This window comes from Scyliorhinus torazame, chromosome 9 (genome assembly GCF_047496885.1).
Source record: "Scyliorhinus torazame isolate Kashiwa2021f chromosome 9, sScyTor2.1, whole genome shotgun sequence".
Taxonomy (NCBI): domain Eukaryota; kingdom Metazoa; phylum Chordata; class Chondrichthyes; order Carcharhiniformes; family Scyliorhinidae; genus Scyliorhinus; species Scyliorhinus torazame.
This window is the reverse complement of record NC_092715.1, coordinates 135,766,933-135,789,873: the sequence shown is the minus strand read 5'-3', so window position 1 is coordinate 135,789,873 and position 22,941 is coordinate 135,766,933. Positions and strand designations below refer to the sequence as shown.

Here is a 22,941-nt window from a genome sequence, read left to right as displayed (position 1 = left end):
TTTTATCCTAAACATGTATGAGTTCAATCGAGAAATTTCTAATGCAAGTCTGCTTATTTTCTAGTGAAGATACCTAACTAAGTTGGGCACTTTTTTTGCTTTAATTTGCTGATCAGGTACTCCTACCCATTTTTTGGTACTGCAGCCCCAATCATGACGAATCCTCCAGTGGAAGTGAAGAGAAACATGGAAGTGGTCTTTCCTCAATCATATTGCGCATTTGATTTTGCAGCACTACCTCATCAACTGCAAGATACCTTTTTCAGGTACCATTATTCAACACTATTTTCATCTGTTTAATTCTGCATGCATAACGACAGCTACAAGTTATGCTCTCCTCAACAGTCTTGAAATAAATATTTGTTTTGAGTTTCCTGGTACACCTTTTATACTTTTTAAAAAAAAAAAAAAGAGTTCAGGTTAACAAAGCAGAAAAATGCAATGAACATCAATGGTTGGATATGATTTTAGTCTTGAAAAATATTATTTACATCAAATCATTTTATTGAAATACTGGAATGATACAGTGAGAAGGATGCGTTTATGCCGTGCTGGCTTTTTGAAAGAGTTATCCGATTAGCCCAGCTCCCCAAGCCATTCCCTGCAGTTCTGCAAATTTTTCCTCTTCAAATATTTATCCACTCCACTTTCAGTATAATTATTAAATCTTCCCTAATTTTTAGACAGGATGATTAACTATGTTACGTTTCTCCATCTTGCCTTTGATTATTTTGCCAGATACCTGACGTCTGTCCTCGGGTTGTTGACCCTAATGTCACTGGCAACAGTTTCTCCTTATTTACTCCATCAAAACCTGTCATGATTTTGAACACCTCAATTAAGTTTCCACTTGACCTTCTAGGCTCTAAGTAAAACAACTCTTGTTTCTTTAGTCTTCCCACTTAACTGTAGCCCCTCATCCTTAGTACTATTCTCGTAAATCTCTGTACTCTCGCTAAGGCCTTAACATTCTTCATAAATTGTGCTGCCCTGAATTGGGCACAATACTCCAACTGGGCCGAAAAAGTGATATAAACCAGTTGAGTATAACTTCCTTTTATTTTCAATACTTTAATAAGATCAAGGATCCTGTCTACCTTTTTCAGTCTTCTCAACTTGTCCTGTCGCCTTCTAAGATCTGTGAATGTACACCCCCAGGTCTCTGTTCTTTCACATTATTCAATTTAGTTTACAATGCCTCTCCTGATTCTTCCTACAAAAATGCATCATATCATGCCTCTCCAAGTTAAATTGCATCAGCCAGGTGACTGCCATTTCAGCAGTCTTTGTCCTAATGATACCTGTTCCTATTCTCCTCATTGTTTATCATGTTTCCAAGTTTTGTGTTGTTCGCAGACTTGAAATTATGTCCAACCCATTAATATATCTCAAAGATGGGAGGCACCATTATTTCTATTCTTCAGATGTCTATTTGTTAAGAACATATAAATTTCCTTTCCTCTCCTAGAGGTAAGACCATGAGACGTAGGAGCAGAAGTAGGCCATTTGGCCCATCAATTATGCTACGCCATTCAATAAGATTTTTTATTAATATTTTTATTGAATTTTTCATTTGTACATTATACAGGAGATGTGTGAAACAGTTATTATTTACAACTTAGATGTTTTTCCTTTTTAGACTCTCTTACTCTCTCCGCCCCCCCCCCCTTCTACTATTCGGGTTCCGTCTTAGGCCCTTTCTTCCGCCGTAGATGTTATAATCTATCGTTTATTTTGTTTTTGTTTCTATGACCTTTGTGGTGGGGTGCCCTCTGGCCCCCTCTTCGATCTTTCCCTGGGTACTCTCCTGGGTTTCCTTGGATTCCTCCCTTGCTGCCCCCCCCCCCCCCCCCCCCCCCCGCCCTTGTTCCTGTCTGCTTTGTGTGGCTCTTGTGGTTCCTATTGGTCCCTCCCGCCCCCCTCCCTTCCTATCCGTTTTTGGCTTCAAACAGGTCTTGGAACAGGCTGGTGAGTAGCCCCCACGCTTTGTGGAAGCCTTCGTCTGCCCCTCGGAAGTTGTACTTGATCTTCTCCAGATGGAGAAATTCTGACCGGTCTGCCAGCCAGTTTGCAGCTGTGAGAGCTATCACGAGAAAGAGCTATCAAACTGTCAATCCTTTCCGTGTGGTGCTGCTGGTCGCCAGCTGAGCAGGATTCTCCGGCAGGCGATTAAGGAAGTAAAAGCAAGGGCATCGACCCTTTTTCCCCATATGAAGTTCTGGCTGGTCTGATACCCCGAAGACTGCCACTTTGGGCACAGCTCGACCCTCATTCAATGAGATCATGTCTGATCGGATAAGATAACCCTCAAGATGGTAACTCCTTATTGGGGTAGTTACATACTTGCCAATGATCCCCTCATACCATGTTCAAGTAATTATCATGCGTAAATATGGACAGTGATGCTGAGCTGTTAAACATTTCAGGCTCTGCCTGATGTACTTCTACTTTCCCATGCCTTCTGACTGTCTTTTTCTGTTCCTAAGAGAATTGACCACGCAACAATCAGAAAAAGGAATCCTGGACTTTATTTGACACAATTTCTGAGGCTATTTCTGCTAACACTACCCAAGATTGATGAACTCAGCAAAGATCAAGGAGCAAACCTGGCATTTTATTTGCCAATGTAGCTTTGTTACAAATTTGAGTTTATTTTTTTGTCTTAAGACAAATTAATTTCAGATTCTAACTTGGTTCTCTTAGTTCTTCTTAGAAATGTGAAGATAAATAAAATGAAATGTAATGGTAAAATATTTCTTTTAGGTTACCTTTGTTGGTTGAAGTATGGCACAAAGATAAAATGACTAAAGACTTGCTTTTGGGAGTAGCAAGACTGAAATTGTCAAATGTTCTGACAGCAGAAAAATCTCGCTTTTTGGGTCCATCAGGAGATCAATGTTGGCGTCAGACCTACAGTGAGAGGATTCCAGTTGTAGCAGCACAAGGGCAAGTTTTATTATTAACGTAGTGTTGAAAATGAGTAACCCAAGTCATTACCCAGCATTCCCAAATCCAGTGTACATGTAATATTGCATCTTAAGTTTTGAGTTAAATGTTACTTGCTTTATGTGCTTGTTTTTCATGGATAACTGGTAATGTGGGTTTATTTTTAACTGCTAAGATTCTCCAGTGTAATATTGGTTCTGTTACAGGATATGTACAATGGCTTTTGTGCCGTAATACTGAATGACACTGGGCCACTTCCTTCTTCTCCTTTTAGCTACCAGAATATATTTTCCATAAAGTGTATTATTAAATTTTTTTAAGTTAATTTAACTTTTAAATCTTGGTGCATTATTATTTGTCTTCCATAAATGTTTTTGAATTGTTCATGCCTTGGAACAGCATCTAGTTTATACTCCCTTGCCTGGGCTTAATTATGTTATATCTTGTACGATTACTTAATTGGCTTCCCAGGAGACATAACTTAATACGTCATCAGGTTTTAAGAAATGCACAAATGGTTTATGGACTTTTAACAAATGACCTACACAATCTTGGGTTAAGTTCCCAAGTTGGACCTAAGTAGTACAATAAAGACTCTGTGTCATGTGGAATAGTTAAGTCTAAAGAGCATTATAAATAGTAATTGAAGAAATTCTGGTGACTTATCCTTATGCACTTGCTTAATGAGTATTTCAGCCTTTTCATTTTGATGGTTCCTTATGGCATATCTTTGAAGCTCAGAAGTCTTTGGAGATCAAGGTATCAAAGTCACCTGCTCCACAAGCCTGAATGAAAGTATTTTCGGTAATGTTTTACATTTAACTGTGCTAAATTGTGCTGATGTAGGTTGATGAATTGGATTTGCCTCTGCTGACACACAACCCATAGAAGTTCTTTCATTTCACTTGGTCAGCTCGTTTTCTGCATGTCTCATTCAGACAAATATCAAGGAACTACTTGACAAATTGTAGTGTTTTGCCACATCAATGCTGCAGAATTGATTACACACAAACCATTACTAGAAAATATACAGGAAAAGCATCATGCAAGAATCTCTGGCACTCACCGTGAGAAAATGGGCAGAATGGGTCCAGTAAAAAGGCGGAGGGCTGTATCAGGACGGCTTCCTGATACAGTTCAGCTACTGGGGAAGTTTTCCAGTGACAGGCAGGACTTGTGGGCAGTTGATTTGTCTAATTTAAAGCCCCAATTAGACGCTATTCATTAGATCACCAAGCTGGCCCTGCAGCTGGAAGTGCAGTCTCTGAACTCACATTTGGTTCCGATGTTGGGGTCCCAAAGTTTTTTGTTTCTATTCGCATTGCACAAGGGGGCAGTGTTTTCCAATGATGCAGCTACAAATATCCTTAATACTGGTTTGTAGCTTGCTGACTTGTCAGAATAAAAGACCAGGTGCAATAGCAAAGGAAATGCATAGTCACCTTTTTTTCATAGGTTAGTTTATTCTACACGAGGAGGGAGTAAACAGAAGACCAAAGAGAAAATGCTGGAAAATCTCAGCAGGTCTGGCAGCATCGGTAGGGAGAGAAAAGAACTAACGTTTCGAGTCCAGATGACCCTTTGCCAAAGCTAAAAGACCGAGAAAGTGGGAAATAAAGGTGAAAGACCGAGAAAGTGGGAAATATTTATACTGTGTAGAGAATGAAAGATGAGTCATAGCCACAGAAACCAAGGGAACAGAGTGCTGATAACCACAGAAACCATGGGGAAAGAGTGCTAATGGCAGTCCCCAGAGAGAACAAAAGGTGTAATAGGCCAAACAGCAAAGAAACTAACATCAGAGGGTAAACTGTGACAGATGTAGATATGGGGGGTGGGGAAGGGGGAAGCAATGGGGAGAAAAGGTAAGGAAAGGGGGATAAGATAGTTAAATATATATAAAGAAATACAAGAAAGAAAGAAATGGTAAAAGACTGTTCGAATGAAATAGGATGAAAACAAAGGGGTCGAAGTGGGGTAGAGCTAATCATCTGAAGTTGTTGAATTCGATGTTCAGGCCGGAAGGCTGTAGCGTGCCTAACTGGAAGATGAGATGTTGTTCCTCCAGTTTGCGTTGAGCTTCACTGGAACATTGCAGCAGGCCAAGGACAGACATGCGGGCATGGGAGCAGGGTCTTGTGTTAAAATGGCAAGCAACGGGATGGTCAGGGTCCTGAATGCGCACAGACCGAAGGTGCTCAGCAAAGCGATCACCTAGTCTGCATTTGGTCTCTCCGAAATAGAGGAGACCGATATTGAGTAAACAGAAGACTTGGGCCTTTTTAGTCTTGACTGGGAAGCAAAGAAATTGGCCAAAGTTTCCGCTTCCTTAAGGAACTCTTGGACACCAGGCCAGGCCTGGATGACCTGTGTGGTCAAATAGCCTGCTGACATATTTATTTAACATGTGAAGCATGATTACTTGGCTGATGATGGGCGGCACGGTAGCACAGTGGTTAGCACTGTTGCTTCACAGCCCCAGAGACCCGGGTTTGATTCCCGGCTTGGGTCACTGTCTGTGCGGAGTCTGAACATTATACCCATGTCTGCATGGATTTCCTCCAGGTGATCCAGTTTCCTCCCACTCCTCCCACAAGTCCCGAAAGACGTGCTTGTTAGGTGAATTGGACATTCTAAATTCTCCTTCAGTGTACCTGAACAGGTGCCGTAGTGTGGCAACTGGGTGATTTTCACAGTAACTTCATTGCAATGTTAATGTAAACCTGCTTGTGACACTAATAAAGATTATTATTATTATGATGATGAGATGGAGGGCTGCTATAATCAGTGAAATAATGTATCCCGTTACAAGTTGTCAACTGGGTAGAGCAAAGTCAGGGGAATGGGTGAATGAACTAAAGAGAGAGCAACTTCATGTTCCTGCTCTCACATTCTCATTATGTACGAACCATAAATATTATTTGGGCTTACTGCGCAAAACTATCTTCAAAATGTTCTTCTGAGGGAATCACTGATCAGGTAACCCTGACTACTTGACTGGATCGTTGCCATGGCAGCACGGTAGCATAGTGGTTAGCACAATTGCTTCACAGCTCCAGGTTCGATTCCCGGCTTGGGCCACTGTCTGTGCGGAGTCTGCACATCCTCCCCGTGTGTGCGTGGGTTTCTTCCCACAGTCCAAAGATGTGCAGGTTAGGTGGATTGGCCATGCTAAATTGCCCTTGGTGTCCAAAATTGCCCTTAGTGTTGGGTAGGGTTACTGGGTTATGGGGACAGGGTGGAGGTGTGGGCTTGTGTAGGGTGCTCTTTCCAAGAGTCGGTGCAGACTCGATGGGCTGAATGGCCTCCTTCTGCACTGTAAATTCTATGATTATTATGATTATGTCTGAGCCATAGTCTAATTCAAAATAAAACAATGTTACTGTTTCAGGTCACGGTACTCTGTTTCTCTCGCCACAGATGCTGCCAGACCTGAATATTTCCCACCTTTATTTCAGATTTCAAGCATCCACTGCATTTTGCTTTTGATGGAATCTAATTCTGTCCTGCTTCTTGTACGTGTCAGCTGTGTTTAATTTAATCTGATTAATGAATTTGGACATATTTGCATTTCACTTGATTCTCTGCTTGCTGAGGCAGGGATTGCAAGAATGAAAAGATTATTTGGAGGGCAAGTTGGGCTATAGTATTTTACACGAGATGAAGTTCTGCTTTGTCTTGCAATAAAAATGCTATGTCGACTTCTTTAACCTGTTCTGGACTTGATCATATTGAGCTATTTACGCACATACAGATTAGGAACAGGAGTAGGTCATTTAGCTTCTCAAACTAGCTCCACCATTTCATAAATCATGGCTGATCTGATTGTGGCCTCAACTCTACTTTCCTGACTCCCCTAAACCCTTTGATTCCCATATCAATCAAAAATCTAACTTGGCCGTAAAAATATCCCGTACGCTAACCCAGCCTCCATTGCGCTCTGGGTAAGTGAATTCCACAGAGTAACAACCCTCCGAGAGAGTTTTTCTCCTCTTTGTTGTCTGAAATGGGACACCCCTGAGATTTTAAACTCTGTCCCCTAATTCTGGTCGGTCATAAAAGGAAACATCCTTTCAGCATCCACCCTGTCGAGCTCCCTCAGCATCTTATATATTTCAATAAGCATCTCATTTTTCTCTGCTCTGATGGATATAGACCCAATCTGTCCAACCTTTCCTCATAAGGTAACCGTTTCATCCCAGGAATCAATTGAGTGAACCTTCTTTGAACTGCTTCTAATGCAATTATGTTCTTTGTTAAGTAAGGCGACCAAAACTGTACATCGTACTACAGATGCAATCTCAGCAATGCCCTGTACAACTGACAGCAAAACTTCCCTACTTTTATATCCCATCCACCTTGCATTAAATGACAATATTCCATTTGACTTTCTAATCACTTCCTGCATCTGCTTATTATCATTTTGTGATTCATGTACCAGGATATCCAGATCCCTCTACCACAGAAATCTGCATCTCTGTCCATTTAAATAATATACAACATTTTTATTTTTCCTGCCAAACAGGACAAGTTCACGTTTTCCCACATTATACTCCATGTACCAATTTCTTTTGCAAACTCTTTTGTAGAATCTGTATGTCCTCACAATTTCCTATGTGTCATCAACAAATTTAATAACCATACATTTGTTGCCTTCATCTGAGTCATTTATATAAATTGTAAAAGGTTGAGGCCCCAGCACTGATCCCTTTGGCACCCTACTAGTTGCACCTTGCCAACCCCAAAAATGCCCCTACTATCTGCTTGCCATTTAGCTGACCAATTCTCTATCCACGACAATATTTTAACCCTGCTCCGCTTAAGCTCATATTTTACATAGTAACCTTTGCTGTCGTGCTTTATCATTTGATTCTGAAATGAAGTTGAAGATGGGAATGTTTGAATTAAAAAGTATCTGTTGTCTTGATGCAAACTTTGAGAATGGTATATGTATTTTGGGAATTATAGAATTTACAGTGCAGAAGGAGGCCATTTGGCCCATTGAGTCTGCTCTGGCCCTTGGAAAGAGTACCCTACTTAAGCCCACACCCCACCCTATCCCCGTAATCCAGTAACCATTTGGATGCGGAGGGGCAATTTATCATGGCCAATCTACCTAAGCTGCACATCTTTGAACTTCCGGAGCACCCGGAAGAAACACACGCAGACACGGGGATGAAGCACAAACTCCACACAGACAGCCACCCGATGCCAAAATTGAATCAGTGTCCCATGTGCTGTGAGGCAGCAGTGCTAACCCTGTGCCATGGTGCCGTCCAGAATGAACTTGAGATTCCACAAAATGGAATAAAAAAGAAGATAACTGCTGGCTGAATTCTGAGACACATTTACTGCGGTTAATAACAATGCAGTTTCTCTTATGTGCTGCAGAAGCCATGCATGCATGACTTTGGAACTCGACTACAAATTTGTTGATGTACTAAAAGACTTGTAAAAGTATTTCTGTTGCCCTGTCTAAGGTCAAGATCTGAGTAAAGTGGAAAAGGTCTGGTTCGACAACATTAAGGTTTTTTTTTAAAACCTGGTGCGGTGAGGTTTACCAATAATGCTATGCAATATGGCATTCGTGTTGTCAATACCTTTGTCCTTTTCTGAAGGGCACTCACAGGTACAAAATATCTGAACAATGATATTTGCCTCATGTATAATTCAGTAAATAGATATTCATCCGTTGGGATCAAGATGGTTGTGTTGGGAAAATCTTTTTACATATTCATCGTGTGTGAGAAATAAATAGAAAGATGCTTCTCCATGATTACTATTGAAAGAGAGTGTGAGAAAGGAATCAATAGGGAAATGGTGGTTGAAATCTGAATACTGCTGACAAAGAGGAGTTTCATTGCGACAGGAGTGTTAATAATGCATTCCAATATTTTCACTGAATTAGAGGTTTAATTACATTATAAAGAGGGAGTTGATGTCATTTGTGTAAACTTTGGGAATAATAACTTTGAAACGATATTGATAAAATTTGACGTTGGCATGTCAGAGTACTTTGTCCCCCATTTACAGTAATTTTTATGTCATTAATTATCTTTTCCTTTTTCTTCTCAAGTTCTCTGCCTGATGACAGGTCCTTTGCACTTTTTTGCCACATGGAAAAGTGTCATGATTTTCTGCTTTCAGCCAGGGCAAGGAGGCAGGCCCCGAGTCTATCTAAACCAGAATGGGGATTGAATCCTGTGCTGTCGGCATTAATTTGTTTCACATACTAGCTATCTAGCCAACTGAGCTAATTAGCTTACCTCACTAATTACGGCATTTGTGAATTTGACACTTGTGTACTCTGAAAATTTATTTTTGTTGCTTATTTTGAACTCTTCCATTATTTTAACAGGCCAAACAACAAAATTGCTGAACTATATTACTCCATGACTCTGGAGGATTATAATTTTGTAAAAACTCAACATGTCACTGTATCTGATTCGTCTCAGGTAAGCACATGATATCCTTGCATAAATTCAAGCCTGGACCTTTTGGTGCTAATTGAGAAATGAATGTTGTCTTGTAAGTTTTGACCTACGTTTACTTAAATATTTCGGCATGAATGTGATCACCTTCGCACATAAAGTGAAAAATGCTTGATTGAAGTCTTAACTAAAATACAACTTCGACATTGTTAATGTCTGAAAACTACACAAAACAAATTTAATGCGGTCGCAGTCTTTGTGTGTGTACCTTGCATCAAAAATAGCCATGAAATTTGCAGGAGGCACGATGCCTGTCCTCTCAGTACCTTATCTCTAAACACTGCTGTAAATTGCTGTGCTCACAAAAAGAGGGATAGGCCATTTGAAAGGAGCTGAATGAGGGAAAGTTAATGGAATCAACCTAGCTGACCTAAGAAGCACACTAAAGATGACTGTCTCAAATATGGCAACTATGCTCATCAAAGAACGCTTCATGTGATGGAAGCTGGAATCTAAATCTCAGCATTTGAAGACACGCTTTACTGTAACAGCCAGTTCCATATGAATTATTGGGCAGTTTCACAAATTACAAAATGGGACTAATGTGTATTTTAATTTTAGTAAACTCTCGTGTCTCACATTTTCATAAGAGAAGGAAATAACTAATATTTCCTTAGTGCTTTATCATGTCCTTGAGCTGTCCCAAATCATAGCTTTTCAACTTGCAAGTGACTGTCACATTGTTTATCAATTTTAACTATCAGCAAAAAATCTCTTACCATACTTACATATTCTGCTGTTGTACATACTTATTCTGCTGCTGTAAAGTACATGGAAAACTTTATTAACAGTAGGCTGTTGTGTTTCTATATTAGATATGGGTGGCAAGGTAGCACGGTGGTAAGCACTGTTGCTTCACAGTGCTAGGATCCCGGGTTCGATTCCCGGCTTGGGTCACTGTCTGTGCGGAGTCTGCACGTTCTCGTGTCTGCGTGGGTTCCCTCGGGTGTTCCGGTTTCCTCCCGCAAGTCCCAAAAGATGTGCTTGTTAGGTGAATTGGACATTCTGATTTCTCCCTCCGTGTACCTGAACAGGCGCTTTAATGAGGCAAGTAGGGGATTTTCACAGTAACTTCATTGCAGTGTTAATATAAGCCTACTTGTGACACTGATAAAGATTATTATTGGTATTTTCTGCGAAACAGACTCTGAAAAGAGGAGGAAGGGAACGTTTTGGGAGATGGGGAAGGCTGGACTAGCACTACTAAATTTAAAAATGAATCAGAAATAATTTTAACTCAAGGGGGTGGATTACAAAGAAGAAAGTTATGCCTCAATTGTGTATCACCTTGGTCAGGCTATGTCTCAAGTAGTCAGCACAACTCATGATGCATATTTTGACTCTGGAGAGGGTGCAGCACAGATGTTGCAGTTTTAGAGGGTTAAATCATGAGTACAAGCTGCGTGGGCTTGGCTTGCATTCCCTTGAGTTTCAAAGATCAAGGGATGGTCATATTAAGGTTTACAATGTTAAGAAGATTTAATAGGCTCGATAGAACAAGTAGATAGAACAAAACCTTTAGCTGCCAAAATAAAAGCAAAATACTGTAGATGCTGAAGATCTGAAATAAAAACATAAAAGTGCTGGAAGAGCTCAGCAGGTCTGGCAGCAAGTGTGAAGAGCAAAACCGAGTTAACAGGGTCAAATGTGACTCTTTGAAACTTAATTGAAGTTTCAAAGAAGAAGTATTTTGGGATACTACTGGGCTCTTGCAGAACTTGCTGCTTTTAAAACTTTTAGCTGATTGCATATCAGGTAATAATGGACCTGATTTTCAGATTAGAGCTAGACCATATAGGAAGGAAATCAGGAAGCACTTTCTTTTGTAGAAAGGGTAGCAGAAATCTGGGGTGCTCTTCCCCAACAGGCTGTGACGATTGGATCAACAGTTTTCTTTGTTCATTAAGCATATTGAGGGTACTGGAGCTAAGATGAGTAAATGGATTCAGGGTACAGATCACCCTTGCTCTAATTCAGGAGTTGGCAATCATTTTAAAAAGGTATTTTTGAAATGAAAACTATTTGTAGTCCCAGAACAGAAATTTGACACTGTCAAGTGTCTCCGGTACAATGCATAACTTGAATATATAATAAGTTAAACATTTATTAAATGTATCAATAGAAAATTATTGAGTTAACATAGACGGAGTGCTGGTGCAGAAGGACCTGGGTGTATATGTGCATAAATCAATGATGGTGGCAGGACAGGTTTAGAGAGCAAATACTAAAGCATACGTTATGCTGGGCTTTTATCAATATGAACCTTGGATATAAATCCAAGGAAGTGATGTTAAACCTCTGTAAAACACTGGTTTGACCTCCAATAGAGTAATTTATCCAGTTCTGGGCACCATACTTTAGGAAGGATTTGAATGCATTGGGTGGAGTGCAGAAAAGATGCACAAGAGTGCTCCCAGGGATGAGACACTTTGATTAGGTTGAGAGATTGGAAATGTCATGTGAGAGTACCTTTAAGAAATGGATGTTTATCAAATTGCTGCAATGATGTTAGGGTAGGTGGAGCTGAGCTGTGACTCTGCTTTTACTTTCGCTTTGAGCAAAAAAGCTGATGTGTGTCTGTGTTTTAGTTTCGTTTTCAGAGTTGGAGAAGCTGCAGTCATAGCAAGAAGGTGCATTGATCTCTCTCTGCAATCTAAAGACTGTCTCCAGATTATTGGAGGATTTCAAAGTAATACCTGTTTCTGTAGAGAATTTAAACCTGTCTTTCTGCAAAAAGGGTCTTTTGGTATTCCGGATGTTGTTAGGAAAGTTATGAAGGGTTACTTACAGAATATTGCATCTGTGGGAATTATTGGTGTTGATAGTTGTTAAGATGTTTACTGTGGGTTTATAAGGTGTTAACTGGATTCATAAATAAACACGGTTTTGTTTTAAGAGTACTTTAGATCTCTGTTGCATCACACCTGTAAAGTAGGCCCTTGTGCTCCCCATAACCATAATCTATTAAAAGTGGTGGGTCAGGTGAACTCCATGATACACTTGGTGTTCTCTAAACTCTGGCCCATAACAGAAAGATAAATTGGATTGGGGCTGTTCTTCTTGGAAAAGATTGAAAGGCGATTTGATAGAGCTATTCAAAATCATGCTGGTTCTGGACAAAGTAAATGGGGAGAAACATCCTATTGGTGGAAGGATCAAGAACCAATAGACACAGATTTAAAAAAATAAATTTAGAGTGCGCAATTCTTTTTTTTTTCCTTTTAAGGGGCAATTTAGCGTGGCCAATCCACCTAGCCTGCACATCTTAGGGTAGTGGGGGTGAAACCCAAGCAGACATGGGGAGAATGTGCAAACTCCACACGGACAGTGACCCAGGGCTGGGATTTGAACCCTGGTCCTCAGCGCTGCAGTTCCAGTGCTGACTACTGCGCCACGTGCCGCCCTGAGTAGACACAGATTTAAGGTAATTGGCAAAAAGAAGCAATGGCGCCATGAAAAAAACGTTTCAGGCAGCAAGTGGTTAGGATGTGGAATGTTAGCTGCCTGAGTGTGTGGTGATGGCAGGTTTAATCAAGGCATTCAGAAAGGAATTAGACTGTTAAATGAAAAGGAAGAATATGCAGGGTTACTGGGAGAAGGCGGGGGGTGGAATGAGGTGAATTGCTCCTTCAGAGAGCAAGCTGATTCAGTGGAACTAATGACGACTTCCTGTGCTTGTAACTATTCTCTGATTCTTTCGCTCTGACTGTTTTCTTTCACTGTTTTCAACTATAATATAGCCAGTAAAGGTATTTTTAAAATAAACTTTAGCTTAAGGTTGGATAAGAATGGAGAAAATGTTTTTGGCTATTGATTCTTGTGATTTAAAAAATGGTTTTGTGGCAGCACAGTGGCGCTATGGTTAGCACTGCAGTCTCACGGTCCCGAGGTCCAAGTTCGATCCCGGCTGGGTCACTGACCGTGTGGAGTTTGCACATTCTCCCCGTGTTTACATGGGTTTTGCCCCCACAACCCAAAAGGTGTGCAAGCTAGGTGGATTGGACACGCTAAATTGGCCCTTAATTGGAAAAAATGAATTGGGTACTTTTAAAATTAATAAAACGATTTTTAAAAATGGTTTCTAATATAACGTTCAGAATAATTTATAATTTAATTATATTTGACGTAATAATGGTCAGAAACATGACACCTACTCCTGGAATCAAAGTGATTATCTATAACCATGGTGCAGCTATATCACTTGAACAGGTTTCTTTGGAGCATGATTTTTTTTTTAAATTAAGAGTACCCAATTCTCCTTTATTCCAATTAAGGGGCAATTTAGCGTGGCCAATCCACCTAGCCTGCACATCTTTTGGATTGTGGGGGCAAAACCTACGCAAACACAGGGAGAATGTGCAAACTCCACACGGACAGTAACCCAGAGCTGGGGTCGAACCTGGGACCTCGGCGCTGTGAGGCTGCAGGGCTAACCTACTGCGCCACCGTGCTGCCTTAAAGGGCAATTTAGCGTGGCCACAATAAAAATCAGATCTTACTTGAATTATTTTTTTTAACTGATTGATTGATTTGATTTATCGTCACATGTACCGAAGTACAGTGAAAAGTATTTTTATGCGGCCGAGGAACGTACACCGTGCGGACATAGTAGACACAAGAATAATCAACAGGGAACATCGACAAAACAGTGATTAGTTACTGTGCGGAGCAAGGGGCCAAACAAAGCAAATACATGAGCAAGAGCAGCATAGGGCACCGTGAATAGCGTTCTTATAGAGAACAGATCAGTCCACGGGAGGGTGGTTGAGGAGTCTTGAAGCTGTTCCTGGGTCTGGATGTGCGGGTCTTCAGACTTCAGTACCTTCTGCCTGATGGAAGGGTCTGGAAGAAGGCAATGCCTGGATGGGAGGGGTCTCTGATAATGCTGTCTGCCTTCTTGAGGCAGTGAGAGGTGTATACAGAATCAATGTGGGGGTGGCAAGTTTGTGTGATGCGTTGGGCTGAGTTCACCACAGTCTGCAGTTTCTTGCGATCTTGGACCGAGCTGTTGCCATACCAGGCTGTGATGCAGCCGAATAGGATGCTCTCTATCGCACATCTGTAGAAATTTGTGAGAGTCGATGCAGACATGCCAAATGCTTCCGTAGGCAGTAGAGACGTTGTTGGACTTTCTTGACTGTTGCATCAACTTGAGTTGACCAGGACAGACTGTTGGTGATGGTGACCCCCAGGAACGTAAAGCTATCAACCATCTCCACTTTGTTAAATGGATCCAATTGCAAAAGATTTGAATCTGCAAATGAAGTGTTTAAAAAGCTACAAGCAACTCTGGAGCTGCAGATTGCAGACCCTTGCCCTATCTGAATGGTCAAACAGGTTTAAAGGGCTGACTGACCTACTCCTGCGTCTATGTTCACTAGTATTTGCTTCAAGTACAAATTTATAATTCATAAATGGTAATTATCTACTTTACCTTTTAGAATTCAAATAATGTTTACCAACAACAGCCTGATCTTTCAGCTAAGCCTGTTCAGGCTTCAGGACCAGGTCCTGATACGGAGCCTCGTGAGACAATGGAATACAAAGCTGCATTGGAGCTGGAAATGTGGAAAGAAGTGCAAGAAGATTTGTTTCAGAACCAGGTAAATCCCATTTTTTTTCAATAACAAAAAACAAATGCTAATTTAAAGAGTAACTTGCTACCAAATAACATCTATTAGCAAATAGTGATAAAATGGAAAAGCATATTTGGACCAAATTGAAAGCAACTTCAATACCGGAGCTTTGCATATTTGTAGTTGCAACTTGAATGTTATGTAACTCCAGGAGAGTTAAGTATTTCCCCATTTTTCTTTTATTTTCTTGCTTTCTGAGCAGGCTCCAAGACAAACCTCGTGGATTAAGTGATTGAATAAATTTTGTCCACTGGATGCATTTTTCATGATGTTTTTGTGTGAATGGCCAATATGTTATTTGTTTCTTGCCAATAGTTAAAGCAAAAAGAGCTGGCTCACATGCAGGCCCTTGCCGAGGAGTGGAAGAAGAGAGACAGAGAGAGGGAAGCACTTGTGAAGAAAAAGGTGAGGGGATAGGAGAGAGAAGTTGCATAATGCCAAGTAGCGAAGTGTTTTCAAGAACTTAAGGCTGGTTCCTGGGTCAATAATTGCTTTCCCTGAAGTAATTTGAATAATTTAAATAGCATAGTGTATTTTTCCCCTCCGTGCTACACATAATTCAAATATGCTACATTTTGCACAGTGATTTGATTGCTTGCTCAGTGGTGGATGGCTATTACAAAGCTTTCTTGGGATTGGGGGTTTGAGGAAAACTTTATAACCTTTTTTGCTTACCTTCCTTCCCTTCTCACTCTCAATAGTTACAAACTATAGTACAGCTCTCCAAATCCCCTGACCATTCCTGACCACAACATTTCCATTCCCAAACTCTTACACCATCTGATTTAAAAAGATGTGAACTAAGATCTACCAGTTTGCATTGTACCATGACGCTATTTGAAAAAGAGGAGAGAATTCTGTCAGTGTCCTGAGAAATCTTCCTGCATTGACCACTAGCTTCAGTGAGCAGTTGAAGCCCAGTTTTGTATATGCGTGCTAGTTTGCACTTGTTGCTTCATTAACTCACATCGATATGAGGTAAGTTTTGCATCTCAGTGCACTGATACCAATGTTGAAGTGACCAGGTGCTTCAGAACTATTTCAAATAATCCAATTTTTCTCCACATTCAAGCTTAGCCGTACTTCAAATGCCGAAGAAACTCTGGCTGCTATTCGTAAGAATCTGACTAACGAAAGACATAGTAGTGCCTGTCGTTTAAAGACTCAACACTTTGAATTTAGCAGCAACGTATTTGGAATAATACATTTTATTTTAATTCAACTCAGTGGTGTCCATTGTTTATCCCTCTGATCCATGGTGATAATCTGCTAAACAACTTAAACCTATTTAATATTGAGATTTGGGTAGTTGAAGCAAAGCTGCCTGAGATTTTGTCTCTATTTGATCGGTTATATGACCTGCGATACCAGTCATTTTAACTAGTAATCTGGGCTTGTGGTAGCAAAATAGAAACAAGAACTGCAACTGTTCAAATCTGAAATTAAAAGCAAAGTGCTTCAGAATGCACTGAAGGCTGGGCAACATTTTTAAAGACATACTTTCAATATTTAAGTTTATGCTGGTGACCTGAAGATAGATCATTATTAATTATAGGAATAGATGTGGAGCTTCAGGTGTAGCCAAAGCTTAGCTTTGGCTAGTAAATTCTAAATCTGTTGAGATCTTATACGGGTTGCACTTAAGCTTTGATTAAATTTGAATAAGTCTGGCTTCCCTTTATAAAATGCTTAGAAGGTACAGTGGATCTTTAAAAAATATTCTTGACACCTGAAATTCCTGTCCAACATTCCAGGAGGATAGTATTAATACATAATTGTGGTAATTTAAAATGCCTTGTAAGATGTTTCCCACCTTTTTCTACAACTCCAAGCGATGAGAAAGCTAAAAATGCGAAGAAGTATTAAGATCAAAAAGTCTGTCCCTTTGTAACAGATTTCAACACACTCACTCGCCCTTCATTTGTTTGGATTATGATGAAGTATATTGCTTTCATAAAAAAGGTAAATAAGGTTTTTCTCTTTGTCCAGGAGAGTATTCAAAGGTGGAGACCACTGGTCCAGATATAACTTGGAATATTTACGTGGTGTAACTTGTAAATTACCTATATCGTACTGGAAAGGAACTTCGTATTTTTACATATTTCTCGTCATTGATGACAGGTTCTTGAATATGCTGTGCTCGAGGAACGACTACAAAAAACATTGGCAGATTTGGAAAAAAGAGAGCGACAGCTTGCTAATGGTGAGGTCGAGGTAATTGTATTTAAAATTTCTTTTTCTAATATCCAAGTTGCAAAATAATTTAACCTTGCATTTCGTTGAAACCTTTCCGGATGCTTAATGAATGTTGGATGACCTTTTTACTTTAGATGCAGTGTAACATCATAACTACATTTGATGCTTTAAAAGTATTCAAAAGGAAACTTTTGTTCTTGACAAGTGGGCACTGCTGTCAACGTAGCTGTTGTCCTGTAGGTGGTGTTAGTGGGCTTTTTTGAATCACTCTAGAACATAGAACAAAGAATTTACAGTGCTGAAGGAGGCCATTCGGCCCATCGAGTCTGCACTGGCCCTTGGAAAGAGCACCCCACTTAAACCCCACACCTCCACCCTATCCTGTAATCCAGTAACCCCACCTATCCTTTTTGGACTCTAAGGGCAATTTAGAATGGCCAATCCACCTAACCTGCACATCTTTGGATTACGGGAGGAAACCGGAGCACCCGGAGGAAACCCACTCAGTCACGGGGAGAAGGTGCAGACTCCGCACAGACAGTGACCCAAGCCGGGAATCGAACCTGGGACCCTGGCACTGTGAAGCAACCATGCGAACCACTGTGCTACCTTGCCGCCTTCCCTACACCCTCCCTGCCAAGAAGAGCAGGAGTGCATCCCTTCTCTATAGGCCTTTGTAACTTTCTCCACCAGACTGGTCAGATTCCACATGTGGATCCATGGGCTATCTGGATAATGACCTGTGAATGTTTTTGGTGCAATTGATTTCCGCATAAATATAGATATATTGGCCAAGTGGGATACGGGGAACCACCCTCCTCTTGAAATTTTGCTCCGAATATCTTGCATCCCCTTGAATAGACAAACAAAATTTAAATTTCATGTCTTCTATAGTTGAAAGCAAATCCTAATAGTAAATGAACTTTTGAGGCCTGACAAGTTAGTTTTTGTCATAGTTTGTTTTTATTCACCCATTACATGAAACAAACAAAATAGAGAATTGACCTTTCACATCACTGAACATAGTGATTCCTGCATAGTGATCCAAATGATGATTGGGAATGCACAATAGGCCAGAATTGAAAGAGCGTGGATATCTTGGAAGATTATGGAATTGGAGAAGATTATGGAGATAGGGAGGGGCAAGGCTGAAGAAGGATTTGACAATAAGGATGAAAATTTAAACATTAAGGAGTGGCTTGACCTGTAGCCAATGTAGGTCAGCAAACATGGGGTGATAGGAGAATAGGACTTGCTGTAAGACATGGGCAGCAGAGTAGAATGTTGGAGACCAGCCAGCGGTGCATTGGAATAGTCTAGTCTGGAGGTCACAAATGTACACATTTCAACAGCAGATGAGCAGAGACAGGGGTAAAGTCGAGCAATGATACACAGGTTGAACAAATGCACCGGTAGAGACGGTATGAATGAGGTCGCAAGCTCATCTCCAGATCAGATGTGACACCAGGGCTGTGAACAGATTGGCTTGGCTGTCAGACCTTCATCTTAGCAAGAACCAGTCTGGGATTTACCATTGAATCTGTGTCTAAGAGTTATTAATGCTAAAATTTGTCTTGGTGAACTGTCCTGTAAAAACCATTTCCGTTTACTGTAATTTTCAAAATATAATATACATTCCAGTGAAGAGTCAAATTTGCCTTATCACCATTTATAATATACACCTAGACAATTGCAAAATGAACCTTCATTGACAAATATAGTGAGCAAACCCAACTAAGCTAAATAGCTCTATTTTAAATTTTCATCCTTGTTGTCAAATCCTTGCATGGTTTCCCTATCCCGAAGCGACTTCAGCCCAACAACCCTCCAGCTTCTCTGTTCTCCTCCAATTCTGGTCTTTTGCATATCCCAATTTCATCACTTCACCATTGACAGCCCTGCATTCAGTTATACAGTGCCTGAAATCTGGAATTCCTTCCCTGTACCGCCCTTTCTAAAAATTATTTTATGGGATCTGAGTGTCTGGCAAATCCAGCATTTGTTGCCCATCCCTAATTTCCCTTGCTGAGCCATGAAGAGTCAACCACATTGATGTGTTTTTTATAACAATCATAGCCATGATTAGACCTTTAATTCAAGATTTTTATTGAGGGATCTGAACAGTGGAACCTAGGCAGCACTTTCATTTTCATCATCTGCGCTCTCCCTGCCAGGTAGAGTGGGAACGAGTCCTGTCTGCAGGTCCTTTTCGACTTCCTCCACCAGACTTGTAAAGTTCCATTTGTGGATCTGGATCCAGTTGTGGGCTATTTGGATTCCCAGGTAGCTGGATTTAGGTTGGGCCTGCTTGAATGGCAGTCGTGTTCCCCCCCCCCCCCCCCCCCCCGGCTCTACGATATTGAGGCGTGGGCAGCATTAGTGGCAGGAAACCCCTTACTAGCGAGTCTGTGAACATCTCCCACAAGTGCAGAGCAGTGCTGGCGCAAATGTTTTGTAGGTCTGCCAGGAATCCATCCGGCCCCGATGCCTTCCCTGTCCGCATGGAGTTGATTGTCCCCATGACATCCCTCCATTCTAATGATGCTTCCAAGCTCTGTCTCTTATCTTCCCCCATGACTGGCATGTCCAATCCATCAAGGAACTGCCTCATCTTCGAGTCCCCCTCTATTGGCTCGGAGATTTACAGCTTTCAGTAGAAGATTGCAAAGGCTTTGTTGATCTGTTCCGACGCTGCGGCGAGCTTGCCGCATCTGTCTTTGACCTGAACTATTTCCCTCGTGGCTGCCTGCTTCCTCAGCTGGTGAGCCAGCAGGCAGCTGGCTTTGTCTCCATGCTTATAAAAGGTCCCTGTGTCTGGCGGAGCTGGTACACTGCTTCCCTGGTAGAGAGCAGGTCAAAGTCCGTTTATAGTTTTTTCCATTCTGTCAGAAGTTCCACAGTTGGAGAAATGGAGTATTGCCGGTCCACCGGTAGTATGGAGCCGACAAGCTGTTGCTTGGCTGCCCTCTCCTTACGACTTTGCACGCCTTGAATGCCATACTTTGCCCCTTCATCACTGCCTTCAACACCTACCAGAATGTGGAGGGCGAGATCCCCCTGCTCTGATTCTTGGTAACGTACCCATCTGTGGTCTATGCTATTCGATTGCATACTGCCTTCTCGGCAAGGAGGACTGTGTCCAGCCTCCATGGGGGGCCTGACTCCAATCTCACATCCATGTTGTGTGGAGCATGGTCGGAGATTTCGATTGTGGAATATTGCACTCCTATTACACCTGGAAGCACCGATTTTACAAAGAAGCTGATCCGAGAGTAGACCCTGTGAACCTGGGAGAAGGAGAATTCCTTCTCTCTTGGGTGCGTGAACCTACAGGGGTCCACTGCCCCCACCTGCTCCATGAAGTCCTTCAGGCCCCCCCCCCCCCCATGGTTTCTTTCATCAATTCCACCTCATCCCAGCAGGAAGAGTACATGTTTACAAGGATCACTGGTGCCCCTTCCAGGACACCACTAACCATGACATACCATCCCCATGGTCTGTAACCGTCTATGTCGCCGTGAAGGCTGTCTTCTTGTTTAGTAATATGGCTATTCCCGATGGGGCTGGTTTAGCACAGGGCTAAATCACTGGCTTTGAAAGCAGACCAAGGCAGGCCAGCAGCATGGTTCAATTACCACACCAGCCTCCCCTAACAGGCGCCGGAATGTGGCGACTAGGAGCTTTTCACAGTAACTTCATTTGAAGTCTACTTGTGACAATAAGCGATTTTCATTTCATTTTCATTTCCCTTGTCCTCGTTCCGTAACACGATTGGTACATCTGACCCACCCAGCGCTCTCTTAGCTGCAGTCGGTCCTTCTCCCTGAGGTGTGCCTCCTTCTTCCTTATTTGGGGGTCATTCAAGATTGCTGTGGTTACCATATTCAGCTCTTGCGCTCTGGAGTTTCCCTTTATCTAGCAGGCATCCAAGATGGCTGCCATTACCATTTACTCCATGTGGATGTCCCCCTGCACTCCTGGGTTTCCCTTTGTTATGGTTCGCCAAGTTGGGTATTCCTGGCGTTGTTGTTTTCGCTGCCATCATGTGCAACCTATCGTAGCTAGCATTCTACCCACCTCCCAGCCAGGCATTCCGTTCCTGTCGGGGACACTATTTCCAAGTTCCCTCCGAAGTAGTGCATCATGCTGACTTGAAAATATATTGCAGTTCCTTCACCATCGCTGGGTCGGAATGATGTCATTTTCTGCCGAACAGCTCTGTGGAAAGTACCTCCATTACAAGGACTGCAGTGGTTGAAGAAGATTGCTTACCACCACCATTTCAAGGGCATTTGATGTGGACAGTAAATGCAAGCCTTTCAGCTGTACCTCCATCCTGTAAATGAATTAACAAAAATAGTTAATGCATCGTAAATGTTTTATTACCTTGATTGGCATCTTGTGTTTATCTGAGAGTTTTCAGAATAATTTAAAAAAAGTTATCCTGTGTAAAGCTCCAGAGGCTGAGGAAAGAGTTACAAGATGATCATGATCGGGGCTTGCGAGAAATGCAAGAGACCACAAGGCGCTGTACTGAGGATTCTGTCCATCAAGTGGAATTGGAAAAGTTAAAGTTGAATCAGATAGAACAAGATAAGTTACGCTTACAGCAACAGGTAAGGAAAATGCTGCTCATCAAAGACAAAATTACTTTTTGAAGGGGATAGTAATTCTTTGTAATTTATTCATTCTTGTTTTATTATGTTTTCCATCTTGTCAATTGTGCACACAATTTGAGTTTTATCATACTTGTAGGTGATATTAGTAATGGTAAATAATCTTTTTGGCGTTTTGCACTTTTAAATTGTATTCACTATTATTTTTGACTGCATTTATCTAGATCCCCCTGAAAGGTTTCAGTTGCATATCAGCTGATCTTGCAGCTTGGTGTCAGCATGATGGTGGGTGGGATATTCTAGCCTCGCAGCCACCAGTATCATCCAGTTCCGCCAAAAGCCAATGGGCTTTTAGCTCTGCCTCTGTATCCCCCACGGCAGTCCCCGCCATGGCTGGTTTGGAAAATCCTGGCCGGTGTAAGATGTTCACAGTCTGATCTTCCCCAGGCCTTTCTCCTCTTGGATGAACATTAAAGTTTCGGAGACCAGAGGACATTCAACATTTATTCCCAGGTTGTACGTTTAGACACACTCAAAAATATTGAGATTATTTTATCCGATCTTCAAGTCAGAACATGGTTGTACAGTTTTACCCAGTGAAGAAATCTTTTGGAAGTTCGATATCATTTTGGCTTGAGAGGTAGAAGAAACTGGATTCAATTCCCATTCCATGATGTGAACACACAACCTGGGATCTTAGCTCATTGCAATACCGAGAAACTACAAAATTGTTATGGCTTTAGTTTTCAATGTCTGCCTGAGGGTGTGCCTGCTCGGGTGAAAATTTAAGACCTTATGCCGCAATTGCAAGAGCAAAGATGTTTAGATGTCAGAGTGTACCGAACCTCTGAAAGAGCGCCCTATCTAGACCCACTCCCCATCCTCGTAACCACATACCCCCCACCTAGTCTGCACATCTTTGGACTTTGGAAGGAAACTGGAGCTCCATGCAAACTCCACACAGTCACTCAAAACTAGAATTGAACCCTGGTCCCTGGCGCTGTGAGGCAACAGTGCTAACCACTGTGCCGCTGTCGAAGGAGTCTTGGTGAGTTG

General features: G+C 41.6%; 1 protein-coding gene across 3 annotated transcripts in view; it reads left to right on the top strand.

Annotated features, from left to right (window-relative positions):
- cep120 (centrosomal protein 120) overlaps nucleotides 1-22,941 on the top strand; it is a 133,021-nt gene that overhangs the window by 69,174 nt on the left and 40,906 nt on the right. For 2 of the 3 annotated variants that reach the window (XM_072516544.1, XM_072516546.1), the window contains 7 exons: nucleotides 117-266; nucleotides 2,764-2,946; nucleotides 9,305-9,401; nucleotides 14,879-15,040; nucleotides 15,389-15,478; nucleotides 17,195-17,287; nucleotides 21,709-21,885. In XM_072516544.1, the coding sequence (XP_072372645.1) occupies nucleotides 117-266; nucleotides 2,764-2,946; nucleotides 9,305-9,401; nucleotides 14,879-15,040; nucleotides 15,389-15,478; nucleotides 17,195-17,287; nucleotides 21,709-21,885 (952 nt within the window). The remainder of the gene's footprint in view (nucleotides 1-116; nucleotides 267-2,763; nucleotides 2,947-9,304; nucleotides 9,402-14,878; nucleotides 15,041-15,388; nucleotides 15,479-17,194; nucleotides 17,288-21,708; nucleotides 21,886-22,941) is intronic. The other variant, XM_072516545.1, reaches the window with a different exon arrangement.